The sequence below is a fragment of the Somniosus microcephalus genome, chromosome 1, assembly GCF_052327205.1.
Source record: "Somniosus microcephalus isolate GS21.2 chromosome 1, FLI_Smic_1.0, whole genome shotgun sequence".
NCBI lineage: Eukaryota > Metazoa > Chordata > Chondrichthyes > Squaliformes > Somniosidae > Somniosus > Somniosus microcephalus.
In genome coordinates this window covers 417,197,666-417,219,170 of record NC_140987.1, presented here as the reverse complement: position 1 = coordinate 417,219,170, position 21,505 = coordinate 417,197,666, and the positions used below count along the sequence as shown (strand labels likewise).

The 21,505-nt window shown below is 42.8% G+C and overlaps 1 protein-coding gene across 7 annotated transcripts in view; it reads left to right on the top strand.

Annotated features, from left to right (window-relative positions):
* The window catches only part of stag2b (STAG2 cohesin complex component b), a 186,465-nt gene extending 165,728 nt beyond the window's left edge, over positions 1–20,737 (top strand). For 5 of the 7 annotated variants that reach the window (XM_085999345.1, XM_085999385.1, XM_085999353.1 and 2 more), the window contains 7 exons: positions 485–613; positions 778–980; positions 6,784–6,967; positions 9,988–10,095; positions 13,301–13,427; positions 13,509–13,586; positions 19,335–20,737. In XM_085999345.1, coding sequence (XP_085855471.1) covers positions 485–613; positions 778–980; positions 6,784–6,967; positions 9,988–10,095; positions 13,301–13,427; positions 13,509–13,586; positions 19,335–19,358 — 853 coding nt within the window. In that variant the 3' untranslated portion in view covers positions 19,359–20,737. The remainder of the gene's footprint in view (positions 1–484; positions 614–777; positions 981–6,783; positions 6,968–9,987; positions 10,096–13,300; positions 13,428–13,508; positions 13,587–19,334) is intronic. The other 2 variants (XM_085999360.1, XM_085999368.1) reach the window with 2 other exon arrangements.
* The last annotated feature ends 768 nt before the right edge of the window (positions 20,738–21,505 follow it).

Genomic DNA, 21,505 nt, shown 5'->3' with positions numbered 1-21,505 from the left:
TGTGAATCGGTTTCATATGGCCAGTAATGGAGTTTAATGCATACTCTTTCTTGAGACTTGTTAATTTTTAGCCTGTGCCCTCTACTTCAATACTTGAAGGCCAAGTCCAATTGGCTGCTGAGAGGCATAGGTAGAATCTATGCCTCTGCATTTCAAAGGCCTGGATCAAATTGTGCAGGCAAGTACAAGACTTATCTATCAACTGGAGGAAATGAGACTGGTGAACACCATTTTAATCTCAAGCTAGTTCAAGATGATTAGCCATTTCTGCTGTCCGTAATGTTTTGTTTTTGCAGTGAACTGCTACAGCCTAGTTTAAGCATGTTATCTGAAGTGTGTAAAGTAAGTCTCTTCTAAGCACACACACACATGTATTTAACCCCTTATGTCAAATTCAGTATCCTAATTATATTTTAAGTATGCGATACTTTGAGAATTCATTGGTTATTTTCTAGTTTTAATTTGTTTGACCATGACTTTGCAGAGATGGCATTGATTTTGCCTTCAAGGAACCCAACGTAAATGGAGAAGGATATCCCGCTGTGAATTTACCCTTCCTGGATATCCTGAGTGAATTCTCTTCTAAACTGCTCAGACAAGACAGGAGAACACTGTAAGTACAGTACTTAACATGTTTGATAATTGTGTGTAGATGAAAAATAACAAACTCTAAAATTGTGTGCAATCCTGCTTTAACTGCTGTAAAAGTTTAGTTATTTTGCAATACAGTTTGACCCTGTTTGAATAACTATTGAACAATGTTTTTTCTAATTTCAGCTATGTTTACCTCGAGAAGTTTATGACTGAGCAAATGATGTTGCACAGGGAAGATGTGTGGCTTCCGTTAATATCATATAGAAACTCCTTATTGACTGGTGATGATGACACAATGTCTGTTGTCAGTGGAATTAGCAGCAGAGGCTCCTCTGTAAGAAGCAAGAAAACAAAACCAGCAACAGGGAAACGAAAATTACCTGAAGGTAATGCATTAGCATGACTCTTGTAAATAAATCATAATGGTGCACTTATTACATATACATAATTGCATTTCCAGGATGCACATCAAGAATGGAAATTAGATGAGTTGAGACATTCTATCTGCTTAAAAATTAAACATCAAAGAAGGGTGTTTATGTAGAGTGAATGATGCACCTTATACAATTTTGGTTCTTTTAAATTGCTCTCTCCTTACTTCCACAGCATAGCTAAGTAGTAAGGAGTTCTGTTGCACCTTTCTATCTGAACACTGCTAGTCAGTCACATCAATACCTTAAATATTGTTAGCAGATGTTCCAGAAACTTTATACGTAATTTCCTTTCATTAGATAGTAGCTTCCTTTTTCAGAATGGGCATGCTGCACACTTCCATCTAAGGATACATAAACTGCTGATCTAGATTGCTTTCTAACTCACAAACTGTTTCCCCATCAGGATAGTGATTCAGAGTGAGGGCACTAACTGTACTTGCTCATTGCAGGGTCAGGATAATGTTGTCACCCTTGTGAGATGGGCTAGCTCAGTACAGATCAGGGACTGAATCTTGGGCATTTCTGGACTGCATGCCAACTATTGGTTCTACTTCTGTGCCACCACCATTGACCAGTACTGTGCTGTCTGATTGCTTATCTGAAGTCAAATCATGGACAAGCCAGAACTTTCTCCAATTGAACACTGGTAAGACTGAAATAAAAACAGAAAATGCTGGAAACACTCAGCAGGTCAGGCAGCATCTGTGGAGAGAGACCTTTCATCAGAACTGAAGCCTTGTTGACTCCCAGCAGGAATTTTGCACTTTCCCCCTCCGATTCCACCCTCCTCTCCAGTTTCTCACTCAGGCTAAAACAGATGATGCACAGTGTCAGTGTCCTGTTTGACCCTGAGCTGAGCTTCAAATATGTACCACCAAGACAGCCTATTTCCACCTCTACAACATCATCTCCCTGTTTATCTACCCTCTTCCCCTACCGCAGCTGAAACACTCACTCATGCTTTTGTCACCTCAAAGCATGACTCGCCAATGCTCTCCTCACCGAACTCCTGATCTACACCATACATAAATTCCAAAATTCCCCACCTACATCCTGTCTCACACTAAGACCCACTCAGCACCCCTGATGTAGCTAACCTTCAGTGGCTTCCCAGCTCCCAACCGATTGACTTCAGAATCCTCATCCTTGTTTCCAAATATCTCCATGGCACCCTTCCTTTGAAACCTTCTTGAGCTTAACCTTTAAACTTATATCTTTGCTCTTCTGACTGACTGACTGACTATGCATTCCCGCCCCACCCCCAGTTAGTAACAGTGTTCTGTGCTGGTATAGCCCTGCATTCTGGAACTCTCTTCCTAAGTCTCTTTGTCTTGTTTCACCCATTTTCCATCTTCATAAATAGTCTTAAAACCTACGTCCTGTCTTCTACATGCCTTCAGCGACCTCTTATAACTTTTCTTCTGCTCAGTATCCGCTTTCCTTCCATCACTACTTCTCCTATTCCTGCTTAATGTCTGTTTTTGTCCTATCTCCCATTTTTGTGGAGTATCTTGGATGTTTTTCTATGATAAAGGTGCTATATAAATGAAAGTTTTCGTTTTAAATTTTTGGAAAAAACCTTCATAAAAGAGTATCTATGGCCAACTTCCTTTTGAAAAAAGGTTATGTTGGAAACTCTGTACCTGAATACACGAATCCATAATAGCTGACTTGCCAATTCATTAATTAGAATTTATTAAGAATTTAGAGAGAGAAATTATAATTGCCATTTTATTTGGCCAATTTCCCCCGGTCCCTTTTTTCTATCCTCCTCAACGCCAACTCGTGCTGTGGTATGATTTCAAGGCTGCCAGCAGCCCCTCTGATACTTCACCCAAGTGGCCATTCTTCATGTGAGCCTAGACCAGAAGTGTCCATATTATGGCCCACAGGCCGTATGAGGCCTGTGAAGCAATGTGCAATGCTTCTGAGATAAGTGTACGGATATTTTGGAAAATGTTCATTCATGTGTTTTTCATGCTGCTCCCCATTGCCATGTTGAAGCTGTCGATCAGGCGAAGTTTAATATGGCGAAGGGAGAACAAGACCAAGAGGCACGCAGAGGGAGACTACAGAGTGAATGCTGTAGACTTTACACTTTAAACCTTGCCATCTTTCGGATGAGACATTAAACCGAGGCCCCGTCTGCGCTCTCAGGTGGATGTAAAAGATCCCGTGGCACTATTTCGAAGAAGAGCAGGGGCTTATCCCTGGTGTCCTGGCCAATATTTATCCCTCAACCAACATAACAAAATAAATTATCTGGTCATTATCACATTGCTGTTTGTGGGACCTTGCTGTGCGCAAATTGGCTGCCGTGTTTCCCACATTACAACAGTGACTAAACTTCAAAAAGTACTTCATTGGCTGTAAAGCGCTTTGAGACGTCTGGTGGTTGTGAAAGGCGCTATGTACTGTCCTCCCTACGTGTATGTGTCTGTACGCAGTTAGACAGCCAGCCAAACTCCTTTCAACAACGACATGGAGTCAGGATGTAGTGTCCAAGCTCCGTGTTTAATAATGCCACACTTGCATGAAGTCGATGAAACAATACAAATCAGTTGTATTGGGTTGGAGTAAAACTGAGAAAGACAAAAGAAAGAAATGCACCTTGTTACATACATGAGATATAACTAACATTTAAACATGAATATGTAATGAAATCATTCAACTCACAGGCAATGCTTTCGAAGGCGTAACAATGTAAGATTACAGTGGATTAACCAGCAGTGGGTTCCATGCTGTGGTGTGACCTCCTTGGTTTGCTATCACTGTACTACTTCCTGTTGAGTGACCCTACTGGTCATTTCCCTTTACTGCCACCTACTGGCGGCAACAAAACAAACTCCTGCAATTATAAGGCAGAACACGCTATATAAATGCAAGTCTTTCTTTTTGTACTAAGAAATTGAGGTGCTTTGAGAGAACAAGTTTAAAAAAATATATGATTAATGCAGAGCCAAGTAAGTTTCTCACAGTTCCGGAGGGAACTGTCCCTTCGGAATGCTGAAAAGGGAGAGATGGGGGAAATGTGTTCGGTGGTGGCATGCACCTTCTCAGTCAGTGGAAAGTCTTAGATGGTACCAGAACCAATTGTCAAATTTATTTGGTTATTGGATTTGACTGGCTTCTATTCAATAAGCCTTTTTCTAATGGTAAAAAAATTATCACACTAAACATAATGGAACAGAACTCTCGACAACCAATTTCATGGCAACTGGGAAGGAAGTTTTATTTTAAAAGTACACTTGGTTGTACTTCACTATTAATCTTGATGCTTCTTGCATCCCTCGGTATTCCAATTTCAGATGTAAATACATAAAAATGCTACTTGTGTTAACATAAGAAATAAGAGCAGGAGTAGGCCATACAGCCCCTCGAGCCTGCTCCGCCATTTATTAAGATCATGGCTGATCATCGACCTCAAGTCCACTTTTCCGCCCAATCTCCATATCCCTTGATTCCCCATGAGCCTCATTCTTCTGTCCCAGTGCTTAGTCTATTCGCTGTGTTCCCTCGAGATCAACTTCTCTGAAGAGGTGAGGCCAATCAATGCCTGGTGCATTTGAGAAACTTACCCCTACATGTTAAAAATAGCAACAACAAAAAATATCCTTTAGAATTGTTTTGATTGGTAAAAAAAAATTAAGATTCAGCCTTTCTGAATGAATAGTTTTGTTTACTTATAAACAATTGCATTCCAGGGATAATAACACATTGATCAGGGTTCCCACTCCCAATCACTATCTCAAGACCCTTGCTGGAAGTGCTTGTGTCGATGTCAGGTGGGACAGAATAGTCAAAAAATTCGACCTCAAAGGAACACTTCCCTAGTAATAAATTTCCATCAGACATTAATCTTGTAGTTTCATGAGTAAAATTATTTCTTTAATACTGCCCAATTATGATTAAGCTAGAGATTAATTGATCAGCAATAATCAAGAAATGATCCTGTAGCTGCAGTATAAAATAAGGGTATAATTGGTTCCACATTTGACACTGGGCTTATTTTGCAAATAAATATGATTAAAGATCTATATTTGTAACAACTGGCAATTACTAGAGGAAGAAAATAATTTAACAACAGCCAGTTAAAAAATCCATTAACTGAATAAGATTGCGTAGATGAGTTTTATATACTTGTAGCAAAGAAAAAGTGAGCTATGGATACTGGACTCTCCACCCCTTCCTGCTGGAGTGAATGTTCCAGCCTAGATGTAATAGTAAAAGTATTTCTAATACTGTATTTTTTTCCACCACTTCATTTCATCAAATGACAAGGATCTGCTTGTTGAAGCAGTGTTTGCATAAGTTCAGTGAATGTATTGTAAAGGATTTTTACAGTGTGGATGTGACCAAATACCCAAACATGGACTAGTACAATCCTACTTATCACTGCAGTTTACAGTTGAATAATTTGAACTATGCAGAATTATACCAGAATTTGAGTTTAAGGAAAATGATGTGTATTTTTAAAAAATTAGTTTTAGTCTAGTTATGCTGTATTTACAACTTTCAAAATTCATTGTGTTCCCATAGTTTGGGGAGGAGGATTATTTACATGTCTGAGATATTTGATATGTATATATTCAAATTAATTCTGCAGTTAGAATATTTTCAGAAATTTTAATGACTTGCATTGCAGAAATAGTTCTAAACTCATCGTGGGAGGTGAATCTCCTCTTAACTGGTGACTTCCTTCAGATTCCTGATTGCTGAAAGTGCACAAAAAGCTCAATTGCCTTCTACCTTCTTACCAATAATTTCCATGTTTAATTAATACAGTTTAAATCATCCCACACAATACAGTAAGCTGAAGAATGAGCTAATGGCAGTTTCTCTTCAGAAGTTATTTCAATTTAATTATCAATATAGAATGATGATTATCCCAAAACTGCAAACCCATTTAAAAAGAATGGATTAATGATTTCATTAAACACAGTTCACACAGGAAATCTTCCCCATCATTACTATCCTCTTTGGTCAGGAAAGCAAGGCAGTCTAGCCTAGAGACACAGTTTCATGTTCTTTCAGTACCCTTCAGGAGGGGTGTTTGAGAATTTTTTTAGCTTTTTTTTTTGGTCAGTCAGATGTCTGATGTATGGAGAGACCCTTCCCTATGCTTTCTTAAAACGACTGCACACTGAACTACCCACTGAATGTAGAAATGGACACATATGTGAATACAGCACATCAAGCAAGCATTTACATTACAGTATTTAAAGCTATTGCATCATGCTTTAGCTAGCTCTGCCCATTAGCACTACATATGGACATAAACTTTGAAGTATGCTGTAAATAACATTTCCTGCTCAGTGACATTTCTTAATGTATAGGTGAAACAAAACACTGTTGTACTCATGTGCTGTCCCAATGAATGAAGAGATACAAGTTTTAACCCATGATTGTCCACACAGTGAATACTCAGTTGCAGCCAGATTGTTCAGGACAGCATTTCCTCTATGTCTCCTCTAGGGAAAAATCAGAGGGCAAGATAATCAATGTCAGTCTTGTGCAGCTCTTGTCAACTGATTTTAGAGTATCATTAGCAGACGTGGGCTGTCCCTTGCCCAAAAGACCTCAGTTGGAAGGAAATGTATGGGGACGGGTCATGAAAGGAAGGAGCGGGGGAAGATGAAATACGCACTCTTTTTAGTTTTTTTTTTACAGCCGCCTTAATTGGTTCACTAGGTTTGCAGCTTTTGTGGTTGTTGGTAAAATTAAAAAGCTGAAATATTCTGTTCAAATTTCATAGCAGAGGAAAGCAATGATGGATCATGGATCAACAGAGAACATAGTTTGCAGTCACCACTCATGATGCAAACCCCACAGTTGACCTCCACTGTTATGAGAGAGCCGAAGAGGCTGCGACCTGAAGAAGAAAGTTACATGGGGGTATACCAAATGCCACAACATCATCAGCCTCATGTGGACTACAAGTACGTGTATAGTTGGTTTTATTATCTACAAATACTTTTAACCCTTCCTTCAGTTGTTTGTGTTAACAATAAAATCCCGTGGCCACAAATTCACTTCTTCATGGCAATGCTTTAAATCACAGATAGTAAAATGGCCTTTATTCAATTACACACAATCCTGTTTCGTTCAGATGTTTTAGATTGTCATTAGTCGATAGTTCATTTCATTTTTGGTGTATTAAGAAAAAATGAAAGCAGAAAAGAAAGCCAGCGCAATTAATTCCTCACTTATTTCCTCTTTCTCCTTCCAGCCCATTGTGAAACTATCACTTCCAATTTTTCTCTGGGCCATTAAGCCATCTAAGGTTGTGTCACCTGTTCCCAGGCCTTTTCCTGATGATGCTTTTGATCAGGCAGCTAAAAGGAAGTGCCTGAAAATGGCAGAGAGACAAAAGAAATTCTAATTTCCCTTCCATTTTAACCTTTCCCCGAAAGCAGTTGCCAACCTTACGTTCAGCACCTCCCCATAGCTTTGTGGCTGAAATCAACTCATGACATGCAAGGATCAAACCTGGATATATGTAACAGTGAATTTGACATCAGCCTTGCACCCAATGGATGTGGGTTCACAACAGTACTGCCCTTAATTCAAAACCAGCTGGTACTAAATTTTTAAATCCCCCAGTGTGGCTGGGTTAGGAAATGAAAAATTGTAACATGGTTACAGTAAATGGAGGGTGCTCTTCCCAGTCTGGCTTTGAGACACATTGGAGGTTTACTTTGCATCTAATTATGTTGTACCTAAGCTGGGAGTGCTTGATGCTGAAATAAGAAGCATTCCATTCTCCAGCACTAAAGTCCCTCACTTCACACAAAATCTATCTCTCACACTTTCACTCTCTCTCTTTCTCACCATCTCCTTTCTTTCTTCCTCCCTTTCTCTCACTCACTCTCTCTCACACTCAGTAAAAAAAACTGTTCAGTGATGATGCAGTTTTGTGCCCATTTACCTGTACAGGAGTAGGCCAGTCAGCCCTTTGAGCATGTTTGGCCATTCAATTAGATCATGGCTGATCTGTACCTCAACACCATTTAACTGCCATTGCTCCATATCCCTTGATACCCTTACCCAACAAAAATCTATCGATCATGGTCTTGAAAATTTCAATTGACCTAGCATCCATAGCCTTTTGGATGTTCCAGATTGCTCTTCGTATGAAAAAGTGCTTCCTAGTTTCACTCCTAAGTGGCCTAACTCTAATTTTAAGATGCTCTTCTGGATTCCCCCACCCAGAAGTAGTTTCTCTGCATCTACCCTTTTGAATCCTGTAATCATTTTAAACTTAGGAACAGGAGTAGGCCATTCAGCCCCTTGAGCCTGCTCCGCCATTCAATGAGATCATGGCTGATCTACGACCTAACTCTATATACCCGCCTTTGGCCGATACCCCTTAATACCTTTGGTTAACAAAAAGCTATCAGTTTCCGATTTAAAATTAACAATTGATCTAGCATCAGTTGCCATTTGCGGAAGAGAGTTCCAAACTTCTGCCACCGTTTATGTGCAGAAGTGTTTCCTAATTTCACTCCTGAAAGGTCTGGCTTTAATTTTTAGACTATGCCCCCTAGTCCTAGAATCCCCAACCAGTGGGAACAGTTTCTATCTTTTCCCCTTAATATCTTGAAAATTTCGATCAGATCGCCCCATAACTTTCTAAATTCTAGGGAATACAACCCTAATTTGTGTAATCTCTCCTCTTAACTTTGGTAATGTTGGTGAAAGGGTGAAAGCGGGTGCTAAATATGTGCTGTGCTAATAAGACACGCCTGTTTGAAAGTCTGGTTTAGAATGCAATTTTGGTTCTAATTGCTGACTACCATAATTTGAATTTGCCTGGAGGTGCTGAAACAGATTTAGCATTCAAGCGCTGATTAGGCACAATTTTCGTGAAACAGTATATGTGGGCTCCACTCAGCCACTTCCACTGAAGGTGTGGAGTGGACTGGCTGACTCACAGCGGCCCGTTTCAGGATGGCTCAGGGACCAAGTGAGAGGGCACGCACAGGTTCTTGGATGCAGCACTGGAGTTTCTGGTGGAGGAGGTCCAGAGGAGGGATGTCTTGTACCCGCAGGGGTGGAGGAGTCCACCTTGTCCTCCTGCCCCTCTCTCCTGCAGCAGCTGCTGCTGTTCTGCCTGGCCTCATGTCCTCCTCCCATTCCTCCGGCAAACCAAGAAGGACCCCTAGCAAGATGCCAATGACCAAGCCCTCCCTTTCTCCTGGTGACTCCTATAAGGTAGAGTAGCACAGCACTTACTCTTTTTTTAGGTGAAGTCCTCAGCTAATTTCCAGAATAAATGTTGATAGTGTTGGTAAAGTCTTGACAAAGTGTCCCAGAAAGTCTCCTGATGTGTTTCAAAAGTTCTCTTCCAACCTCCAGCAGCAAGTGAACAGTAAAATGCTGTGTCGCCTCCTTAATGAGCACTAGCAGGCATTTAAGTGGCAATCAGCCGCTTAATGATCCTCTGGGCGGCCGTTCGTAGCACAAGATTCAACACCTTTACCAAGATGGCGGCTTGTGCAAAATGCAGGCTAAACCAGCGTTTCAGCTTAAGATCCCATCTTAGCCACCAGGGAAGGGAGGCTTTAAAGCGCCTAAAGTATCCGGGGACAATCCGCCCCCCCCCCCCCCCCAAGGAATACTTTCAATCTAATCCTGAGCTATACCTGGCCAGTTTTTTTTTTTAAATCAGTATTTGTGGTATTAGCAGCTTTCAAGGAATGCTGGGAAATTCTTTATTTAAAAAATCTCTACAGAAAGTCTCAATAAGAAAGCTAAACAACATAAATGCAACTGAGAATGTTTGTTCTGTAAAAGATTATTGGTGTCGAAAATCTACAGATACAATTGTACAGTATAATGTAGGAACCACAGTTACATCTTGGAGTTTTCTAACTCTTGACTTAATGAAACAAATTAAGAATTCTGATTCAGTTTATTATACATTTCTTTATTATATATTTCTATCCCTTTTGTCCAGTAGTCAGATGTCCTGGTTGATTGCCCAGAGACAACAAGAGGAAGCACGGCAACAAGAGCGAGCTGCAATGAATTACGTTAAATTAAGATCCAATTTGCAACATGCTATGTAAGTCGATGCTGGAATAACATTTTCAAAGTACTGTAAGTGAAATTAGTAATTAATGTCTCATTATGAGGTAATGCATTTGGGGAGGGCTAACAAGGCAAGGGAATACACATTAAATGGTAGGACACTAAGAAGTGTAGAGGAACAAAGAGACCTTGGAGTGCAGGTCCACAGATCCCTGAAGGTAGTAGGCCAAGTAGATAAGGTGGGTAAGAAGGCATACGGAATACTTGCCTTTATTAGCCGAGGCATAGAATACAAGAGCAGGGAGGTTATGCTTGAACTGTATAAAATACTAGTTAGGCCACAGCTAGAGTACTGCGTACAGTTCTGGTCATCACATTACAAGAAAGGTGTGATTGCACTAGAGAGGGTGCAGAGGAGATTTACGAGGATGTTGCTTGGTTGGAGAATTTTAGCTCTGAGGAAAGATTGTATAGGCTGGGTTTGTTTTCTTTGGAACAGAGGAGGCTGAGGGGAGACCTTATTGAGGTGTATAAAATTATGAGGGGCCTAGATTGAGTGGATAGGAAGGACCTATTTCCCTTAGCAGAGGAGTCAACAACCAGGGGGCATAGATTTAAAGTAATTGGTAGGAGGTTTAGAGGGGATTTGAGGGGAAATTTCTTCACCTAGAGGGTGGTGGGGGTCTGGAACTCACTGCCTGAAAGGGTGGTAGAGGCAGAAACCCTCACCACATTTAAAAAGTGCTTGGATCTACACTTGAAGTGGCGTAACCTACCGGGCTCCGGACTAAGAGCTGGAAAGTGGGATTAGGCTGGATAGCTCTTTGTCGGCCGGCGCGGACACGATGGGCCGAAATGGCCTCCTTCTGTGCTGTAAATTTCTGATTCTATAATGACCATGCTACTTTTCTCAGTTTGTACATCTGGCATGATTACATGTACAAACTGAGAAAAGTATTTTTTTAAATAGTAACTGTTACAAGAAATAAAATAATTCCTATGATTTTCCATTGGCATGTATCTTTACCAACTTATTATTTAACTTTCATCTCTCTTCTCTGCCTCTGATCTATATGGTGCACAACTGGTTTAGCCATTCATTGCTAGATCTGGCTGGACCACATCAAGTATTATCGGGCCCTGCTTCCCTCTGCCAAAACTGCTCACAACTCCAGGATTATGCTGGAATACAAAGATAACCCACGGCTTTTTTTCTCCACTACCAACCATCTCCTGAAACTCCTCTTGCCACCTCCAACAAGTGCTAGTTCTTTGTCCATTCAGCTGCCTCTGTTGCACACCTCTCTTTTCCTTGTCCATCAAGCCAAACATCTCCCCTGCCCCAGCCCTGAACTCGCATCTTTCTCTAGTTTCATTCCTGTCCCTTCTCATTCTAGATCATCATGTTATTGAAACCCACCTCCTGCTCTCTCGATCCTATTCCTACTAAACTGCTGACCACCCAACTTCCCTTTCTAGCCCCCATGCTAGCTGATATTGTAAAGATTCCCTCCCCACCCCTTTCAAATTTGCCATCATTACCCTCTCCTCAAAAAAAACCCACTTAACCCTTCTGTCCTAGCAAAGTATTGGCCCATCTCCAAGCTCCCTTTCCTCTCCAAAGTTGTTGAACATGTTGTAGCCTCCCAAATCCGAGCCTATTTTTCCTTCAACTCCATGTTTGAACCTCTCCAAGCAGATTTCCGCCCCGCCACAACACTAAAATGGCCCTAATCAAAGTCACAAATGAGATCCTCTGTGACTGACCATGGTACGCTAACCCTCCTCATCCTTTTCTGCCAGTCTGCAGTATTTGACATGGTTTACCACACCCTCCTCCAATGCCTCTCCTCTGCTGTCCTGCCCACTCTCAATCTACCCAGTCATAGCCCGAGAATCTCCCTCAATGGTTTCTCTTCTCAGCCCCGCTCCGTGGCCCCCTCCTATTTCTCATCTATATGCTGCCCCACGGCAACACCATTCAAAGACATGACATCAGGTTCCACATGTTCTCTCAAGACACCCAGCTCTACCTCACCACCATCTCTCTCGACACCTCCACTACCTCTGTTGTCAGACTGCTTGTCCAGTATCCAGTTCTGCGTGAGCCGCAAATTCTTCCAATTAAGCATTGGGAAGACCAAAGCCAATGTCTTCAGCCCCCACCACAAACTCTGTTCCCTAGCCACCAATTTCATCTCACTCCCATGCCACTTGTCTCAGGCTGAACCTCGGTGTCTTGTTAGACCCTGAGATGAGCTTCTGACCCCATATTCTCTCAGTCATAAAAACTGGCTTGTAACATTGCCTGTCTTTGCCCCCACAGCTTATCTGCTGCTGAAAATCTCATCCATGCCTTTGTTCTAGACTTGACTATTCCAACACTCTCCTGGCTGGTCTCCCAGCTTCCACCCTCGGTAAACGTGAGCTCATCTGAAACTCTACTGCCGTCCCCTAATGCAGCAAATCCCACTCACCCATCAACTTCAGTAGCCTCACTATTCCCCCCCCCCCCCCATATTCACACTTGTTTCTCTGAAATAAAGAGCTAAGAAATCAGAACATTAAAAAGCAAAAATCACAATAGATTTCTGTACTGTACCTGAAGGTTTTTTTTAACCATGCGCCTATTTCACTTCTAATAGATAAATGGCTCAGAAGAATATAGAGTAAAATGCACATTGCCACAAATTGGGACTTGTTTGTGCATTCAGCAAACCAATTTACACATCCAAAATACTAAATTAAATGGGTATATTCCTTAAAAAAAAAATCTTAAAATGATCGTTTGGGGCTTCCTTGTGTTTTCCAAATGGGCTTTAGTAACTTAATTGTTACTAATATCAGCATTGGTACCAGAACAACTGAAGCAGATTAACGGGCATGAGCTTTTGTCATCCAATTTTTCACTGTATTAAAATATTTGTATTGAATCAACTGCCTCTTAAAGGGTGGAGCAACCTGGGGGGTGGGGATAAATATGTTTGAAATATTCCCCCTCGGGAGACAAATTGGATCTCATATGAGAATTTATCTATAACCCAATAGAAAATGTTAATTTTCTGGCATAGCAAAGGCCCACCATTTCAGCCTGTGATCTACTCCTGCAGCTGTCCATGTACATAAAATAAACCCATTGCCTATTTTTCCAAAAATATCCTGATGCATTGGTCAGAACAGCAGCTAATCACATGAGGACGACATATCAGTAGAGAATTCACTGTTACTTTATTTTCTAGTCGGCGTGGCACAGGTTTGATGGAGGATGATGAAGAGCCAATAGTGGAAGATGTGATGATGTCATCAGAGGGTCGTATTGAAGATCTCAATGAAGGCATGGATTTTGACACGATTGACATTGATCTGGTAATAACATACAGAAAAAAGATTAGATTAACTTTTAGGATTTGAGCAAAAATTCTGAATGCAAGTTTTTTTTCTTTCTAGCCGCCATCCAAGAATAGACGTGAAAGAAATGAATTAAAACCAGATTTCTTTGACCCTGCCTCCATAATGGATGACTCGGTGAGTCTAAATATCTTTTGTTAGCCTTCATAATATCGGGTTAAAGGCTCTGGTATTTCAGAGATGTCTGTGTGGTGTGGTCACATAGTGCATTGGAGCATCAACATGTTGGAATGCCTGAATTCCCAATCTCAGCCAAATGGTTGGGAAACGTGCCAATTCGGGGCCAGGTGCTTCTTGTTGAAGAATGGGGGGTGTAGAGGGTAGAGGGAGAAGAAATAGTTTATAAGAAATGTAGGTTGTATGCTCAAGGAAAAAAATAAGCTGTTGTGTAATGGGTACAAACTGAACATGTATGTATTTTGGCATTTAGTGCTTGCAGCTTAATCACAGGAGTCCTTGGTTATAGGAATATAAATCTTCCCTCAGTCCTCAACAAGTGAGGATTTTCTTTTGGTAAATTATGATGATTCACTGCTCATTGAAGTAGCCCTTTACTTGAATTGTTGGTGGGGGTGGATCCTCAATGGTAACCCATCAAAGCAACTTCTCAATCTACCATGAGAAAACAAAGTTAATACTTTGTACAGGTGTTCTTATCTACAACTCTGATAGCTAGAAAAGTACACCAATTTAAAATCTTGATTAAATTTCTTTGAGCAGATTTCAATGTTTTCATGGAGCAATGTTTCAGTGCTCCAGTCAGCATGAGTCTGCGGTAGGCTTGTCTTTACCTGCCCGTCATTTTTGTACGTTTTCACAAGTCAAGCCCCTACCCCTGTTGAGTTCCTGACCGCCGCCTCCTCTCTCTCCCCCCCCCCCCCCCCCGAGTTAATGACCTCCTCTCCCCCCAGTTCCTGACCTCTTCTCTTCTCTCCCCCCCCCCCCCCCCCCAACAAGTTCTTGACCTTTGCCCCACCCCACAATTTCCTGACCTCCTTTCTTCACCCAACCCCCAGGTTGCATAGTGGTTAGCACTGTTGCCTCACAGTGCCAGGGACCCGGGTTCAAATCCAGCCTCGGGTGACTGTCTGTGTGGAGTTTGCACATTCTCCCCGTGTTTGCGTGGGTTTTCTCCGGGTGCTCCGGTTTCCTTCCACAGTCCAAAGATGTGCGGGTTAGGTTGATTGGCCATGATAAAAATTGGCACTTAGTGTTAGGGGGGATTAAATACGTGGGGTTACAGGGATAGGGCTTGGGTGGGATGGCTGTCGGTGTAGGGACCGGGTGCTAGGGTCTCGTTGAATGGCGGAGCAGGCTCGAAGGGCCGAATGGCCTACTCCTGCTCCTATCTTCTATGTTTCTATGTTCCTGACCTTCACTTTTCTCCGCCCAACCCCCTCTCTGCCTCTCCCACTCCCTGATCTCCTCTTCCACCACCACTGCCCCCCCCACGCAGTTCCTGACCTTCTCTCCCCCCGAGTTCCTGACCTTCTCTCCCCCCGAGTTCCTGACCTTCTCTCCCCCCGAGTTGCTGGCCGTCTCTCCCCCCCGAGTTGCTGGCCGTCTCTCCCCCCCGAGTTCCTGGCCGTCTCTCCCCCCCGAGTTGCTGGCCGTCTCTCCCCCCCCCGAGTTGCTGGCCGTCTCTCCCCCCCGAGTTGCTGGCCGTCTCTCCCCCCCAAGTTGCTGGCCGTCTCTCCCCCCCGAGTTGCTGGCCGTCTCTCCCCCCCCGAGTTGCTGGCCGTCTCTCCCCCCCGAGTTGCTGGCCGTCTCTCCCCCCCAAGTTGCTGGCCGTCTCTCCCCCCCGAGTTGCTGGCCGTCTCTCCCCCCCCCCCCGAGTTCCTGGCCGTCTCTCCCCCCCGAGTTCCTGGCCGTCTTTCCCCCCCCCCCCCCGCGAGTTCCTGACCTCTCCTCCCCAGTTCCTGACCATCTTTTCTCTCCACCCCCCCCCCCCCCCCGCGCAGTTTCTGACCTTCTCTTCTCACCTCCCTTCCCACTCCCCCAGTTTCTGACCTCTCCCCCTTCCCAGATCCTGACCCCTGACCACCTCTTCCGGCCCCCCCCCCCGCCCGAGTACCTGACAACTTCCCCTCCAGTTCCTGACTTCCTTCCCCCCCCCCCCCCTTGGTTCCTGATTCCCTCCCCCCCCCCCCCCGCCCCCCGAATTCCTGATCTACTTCCCCTCCCCCCAGTTACTGACCACCTCCTTCCCCATTCTCCCCCCCCCCCCCCCCCCAAAGTTCCTGACCTACATCTCCCCTCCCCCCTGCCGAGGTTGCTGACCTCTTACCCCCCAACTAAATTCCTGACCTACTCTCTTCCCCTCACCCCCAGTCCCTGACGGCCTCTCTCTCTTTCCCTCCCCCCCCCCCCCCCCATGTTCCTAATCTTCTCTTCACCCCTGAGTTCCTGACCTTTTCCCACCCTCGAGTTCCTGACCTTCTTACCCCCGTACCCCACCCGAGTTCCTGACCATCTCTCTCCTGGACGATTTTGGATCACAGGTCACACACAGATTACCCAAAGGGTCTTGGGAGTCATAGGTCATTTTATTAAGGAGCGGCAGATCAAATATAGTTAAATCAGGTTAGACATAGTAGACATACAACCCGTAACAGATAAGAATGGTTTACCATCCCTGGAACGGACGGACGGACAGAGGTTGAGGCAGACCGGTAGTCTCGGAACCCTGCAGCCTGCGGCAGTGGTCTCTTCCTCTTTATAATAGCAAAATACTGCGGATGCTGGAAACCTGAAATAACAACTGAAAATGCTGGAAATACTCAGCAGGCCGGGCAGCATCCGTGGAGAGAGAAACATAACGTTTCAGGTCTGGGACCCTTCATCAGAACTGGAAAAAGCTGGAGATGTAACATATTAAGCAGGTGCAGAGACGGGGGTAGGCGGGGTTAGGAGGGGAGGAAGGAATTGAAAGAACATCCTGTACTTTTGTAAGAGGCAGGAAAGATAAAATGTTGCAAATGGGAGTAGCAAAAATCATACTGCATGAAAAATGGGGGCAGGGATAATTCACCTGGAAGGGGTGTTTGGGGCCCTGGACAGTGGGAAGGGGGGAGGTATAAGGGCAGGTGTTACATCTCCTGCGCTTGCACGGGAAGGTGCCACTGTCCAGGGCCCCAAACACCCCTTCCAGGTGAAACAGCGATTTACTTGTACTTCTTGCAATTTAATATACTGTATTCGCTGCTCACGATGCTGTCTCCTCTACATTGGGGAGACCAAACGCAGATTTGGCGACCGTTTTGCGGAACACCTCCGTTCAGTCCGTAAGGGTGACCCTGAGCTTCACTTTAATTCACCACTTCACTCCCGCTCTGATCTCTCTGTCCTCGGCCTATTACATTGTTCCAATGAAGCTCAGCGTAAGCTCGAGGAACAGCACCTCATCTTTTGATTAGGCACTTTACAGCCTGCCGGACTCAACATTGAGTAAAACAATTTCAGATAATTATCCCTGCCCCCATTTTTCATGCAGTATGATTTTTGCCACTCCCATTTGCAACATTTTATCTTTCCTGCCTCTTACAAAAGTACAGGATGTTCTTTCAATTCCTTCCTCCCCTCCTAACCCCCCCCTGTCTCTGCACCTGCTTAATATCTGTTACATCTCCAGCTTTTTCCAGTTCTGATGAAGGGTCCCAGACCTGAAATGTTAACTCTGTTTCTCTCTCCACGGATGCTGCCTGGCCTGCTGAGTATTTCCAGCATTTTCTGTTGTCTCTTCCTCTTTGGTCGTCTCCCGAGCAGGCGGAGGTGTTAAGCCGAAGCTAGCATGGAATCCACCCCAAGGAAGCTGTTTTCTCCCCCCTTTCTGCCTGCCTTTCCATCTTGACTACCCGCTTATATACCTTATTTTAGGGGCTGGTGGATACTTCACGACAATCACTTGTTTTAATCACTCTTACCCATTCAATTGTCCATACATGGAGGAATATGCACCTGTAGCACATCCCTCCCAGTCTTACTAGACCATCCCTTTGCTTATCTCTTGCACTTTCTCTGAGACAGCTTGTTTATCTTACTCAGCCCTAGTTATACTCACTCGAAGGCCTGTTTTGTGTTCTGACCTTGCAACGACCTCAGCTCTTTGTACAACAGCTGTATCAGCAGCTTATCCTGGCTGCTCGGCTTGGATGAGCTTATTTGTATTACAAAGCCATTATTTCCTATAATTCACAATTTCTTTCAATTTACGATTTTTTACACCCACCCCCCCCACCCCCCGAGCTCCACCTCTGCCCGAGCTCCTGTCCACCTCTGCCCCCGAGCTCCTGTCCACCTCTGCCCCCGAGCTCCTGTCCACCTCTGCCCCCGAGCTCCTGTCCACCTCTGCCCCCGAGCTCCTGTCCACCTCTGCCCCCGAGCTCCTGTCCACCTCTGCCTCCGAGCTCCTGTCCACCTCTGCCCCCGAGCTCCTGTCCACCTCTGCCCCCGAGCTCCTGTCCCCCCCCCCCCCCCCCCCATGTTGCTGACCTCCTCTCCCCTGCCGATTCTCCCTCTCATCTCCACCCCGGCCAGCATGGAACCAGCGACGGGCCTTCTCCCACAGAGCTTAAGGAAAGCGTGGCCCACGCTGCATAGCAGGCTGCACCTGTTGGGTATTGCGCATGCATGGCCTTGATAAATAGTGTGCATGCGCAGGAGGGGATCAGGTGCACATGCGAGGCTCCGGTACACCGTGCACATGTGTAGAAGGCCACAAAAATGTTTGTGCAGATAATTGCACTATAGTTATGCAACATGTCCACTAGATGGCAACTGAACCTTAACTATTAAGGTGACAAATGTCCTATTCCAAGAACTCTAAATGGATGAAAAAAATAATGGGCCGTATTTTGCGACCCCATACGGGTGCGTACGAGGTGCGCACGTGCCTGTAGGTGCCGCGCAAGTTCCAGGTTTAGGCATGCGAATCCTCTTGACAGATCTTCCGCATCCCCGGGAGATGGGCCTCTGCGGGCGGAGAGTTGCACTATTTGCCCAACTTCTGCCCGCTGAATGCCTGTGGAAAAAATAGAAAAATAATATTTTATCACTCATTTATACATTAAAACCCTGTCCAATATGTTTATTTTTAGCCCCTTTAACACAATTTTTTTTTTCAAACATAAAATTTTTGTTTAAAATGTCACGCAATTAATTTTAATGTAAGAAGTCACACAACACCAGGTTATAGTCCAACAGCTTTATTTGAAATCACAAGCTTTTGGAGCGCTGCTCCTTCGTCAGGTGAAGTCTTCAAATAAAGCTGTTGGACTATAACCTGGTGTTGTGTGATTTCTTACATTTGCCCACCCCAGTCCAACACCGGCATCTCCACACCACAATTAATTTTAAATATGTAATTTAAAATTTTTTATTTCATGTGTTCGTGTATTTTTTAAGTGATCCCATTCATACTTATGTGAGTTCTGTACGTACGGAATCCCCCTAAGTATGAATGGGGATTCCCTTTTATTGGTTGGACCGGCCCAGCTGATCCCAGGGGTGCTTGCAAACCGCATGCGCCCTTGGGATACGCGGGCCTTTGCCCGCGCGTACCCGGAGAGGCTCGGGATCGCAAGCCTCCGTATCTCCCAGGCCACCAAGTAAATGCGTAGATATTTTACAGGTCGGAGGCATCCGCCTGCGTGAAGCCTCCGATCGCAAATGTTGGGCCAATTTAACACACTAAACACAAATCTACTACTTGTGTTCAAATCCTTTTGAACATTACTTGAAATTATAATAAAATGTCTAATTGTGAAGTACTTACAGTATTTCAAAGTTTACTTTCCAGAATTACTTTAGTTGTAATTTTCATTGCAATCTTGATCTAACAAAGGCTGTTGTTTCTGTCCCTTTTAGGTCCTTGGAGTTTCAATGTTCTAAGGAAATGTCATTTAATGAATGAATTGAGAGGTAGTTTTAAAAGAAATATTTTGGTTAATGCAGTTAAACTATTAAAACTGTACAGATTTTCTCCTTTCAGGAGAATGCTTATTGGAGTTGTTCACTGTTCACCTAGATTAAGTGCTTTGAAGAGGCAGTTTGTTGCCTGATAAATTGATATTTTAAGAGACTGTAAAATGATGGAAGCAAGTTAAATTCCTTCCTGTAGTACCACTGTATTGTGTCTCTGATTAAATGAGCTTGGTGTAGTATGTTTGAAAGTTTCTCTAAACAATTATTTGACTTGATAGAGTTTGGGAATAGGGAACTAAATTTTAAATAAAAAAATATATATATGATTGGTGCTGATTTTATAATTGCGAATCTTGTTCAGTTTTTCATACTTTGAAATTCCAAACAAAAGGACGAGGTTTAAAAATTATAATAAAAATTAACAGCGTCTAAAATAGCATGGATATTCATGCTTAAGTAATTTTTAAATTTGTATTTTATATTTTATTCACATCTGTCTTTGCAAGCAATCTTCAGGTTAAATGAACTACAGCTGGTCATAGTACATTTTGTTTTAATAATGTAAATTAGTTTGAAGATACTAGTTATCAAGAAAATTACCCATTTATGTTATTCCTTAAATTTGGGTTCATGTTTTTAATTTTTATGGTAAATTTTCCATCATAATTATAATAAAGTTTCTAATAACTCTAGAACGCTTTTCAACATTGTTCTGCAGTACTCTGGCAGCTGGTTATTTTATCAACTCTATGTTGACATTAACTTATAATAAAAAAAATGTACATGACATGACTTCTTGCCGGTCTTCTTTCATCTATTAAGGTATTTTCTTTAAATCATTCCATGCCTTAAACTGCTTGCAGTGCATAACCTCCCAACCCTATCTGCTGCATAAATTTTCTGTTTATTTCAATTGGACAGATATTCAGCTTTATTTGCCAAAAACTTGGCTATTGCATCAGATTTTATTATTAGTTCATTAGATAAGCCATGAATAAATGGTTGTCTTCTGAAGAATAGTTTGCTTTTACACACTTTAAAAAACATTGCTCATATTTGTCAGTACTGCCTTTAGTGTTCCTTACACCACTGCGTTAAAGAACTGCTGAGGACTGTATATATGATTTTTAAAAATAAGTGGAAGCAGACTTTTCTACTTTTAAAAAAAAAAAAAGTGCGTTTCGTTGTAAAGGCAGTTCTTCAAGCTGTATGTTTTCAACCAACTGAAATGTTTTATATTTACCTTATCCTGTTGTCCTCCATATTTTGTTGTTCATTGTACTGTTCTGATTTGTATTTATGTCATGAAACAGTAACTTTTTGAATAAAATTTAAACCTAAAAGGTTGTGCAATGGTATTCATTGTACAATGGTGTTGCAGATACGTATATACTTATATTTGAAATGTGTCTTTTGGGAGGAAAAATGAAATCGACCGCTGTATCTACAATAACCTTTTTAAACTGAAGTACGTATTTCTTGTGTAATTGGAGAAAATGAACAGGATTGAGTGTTTGGTATAAAAACATGCCCAGAATTAGCAAGATTATAGTTAAAAAAAAAAACCCTATAGGGATGAATCTAAAACATGCAGAACGATATCAAAAGGGTGGTCAGAGTGGCAAAGCGAAACCTGGAAATGAACATAGCTACAGGTGCAAAATTTGAGTCAAAAATTCTTTCACTACTATAGCAATAGGAGAGCAGTCCGAGCAGAGATTCACAACTATGAAAGATACTAATGCTGCAAAAACTAAAATTATTACTTCCAAATATTTATTAGGAAAGATGTACGCATCATGCTTGGCCTAAATAGTAATAGTCCAAATTAATCTCTGACAAAAAGGGTGACAAATATACTCAGACAGCTACAGACCCATTAGCTTTTCTTCAGTCCTTGGAAATAAAATGGAATCAATTATCAGGAATAAATTTGAGGATTGCCTGTATGATAACCCAGTAAACAGGGGTGAAGTCCTGCACTTGGGAAGAAGAAATGGGAAACATAAGTATTCCATGAATGGTATCAGAATATTAATGAAGTTGGTGTTAGAGGAACTAGCAGTGTGTTATTTTTGTACCCAAGGAGGTGAAAAGTAAAAGCTCTAATAAGA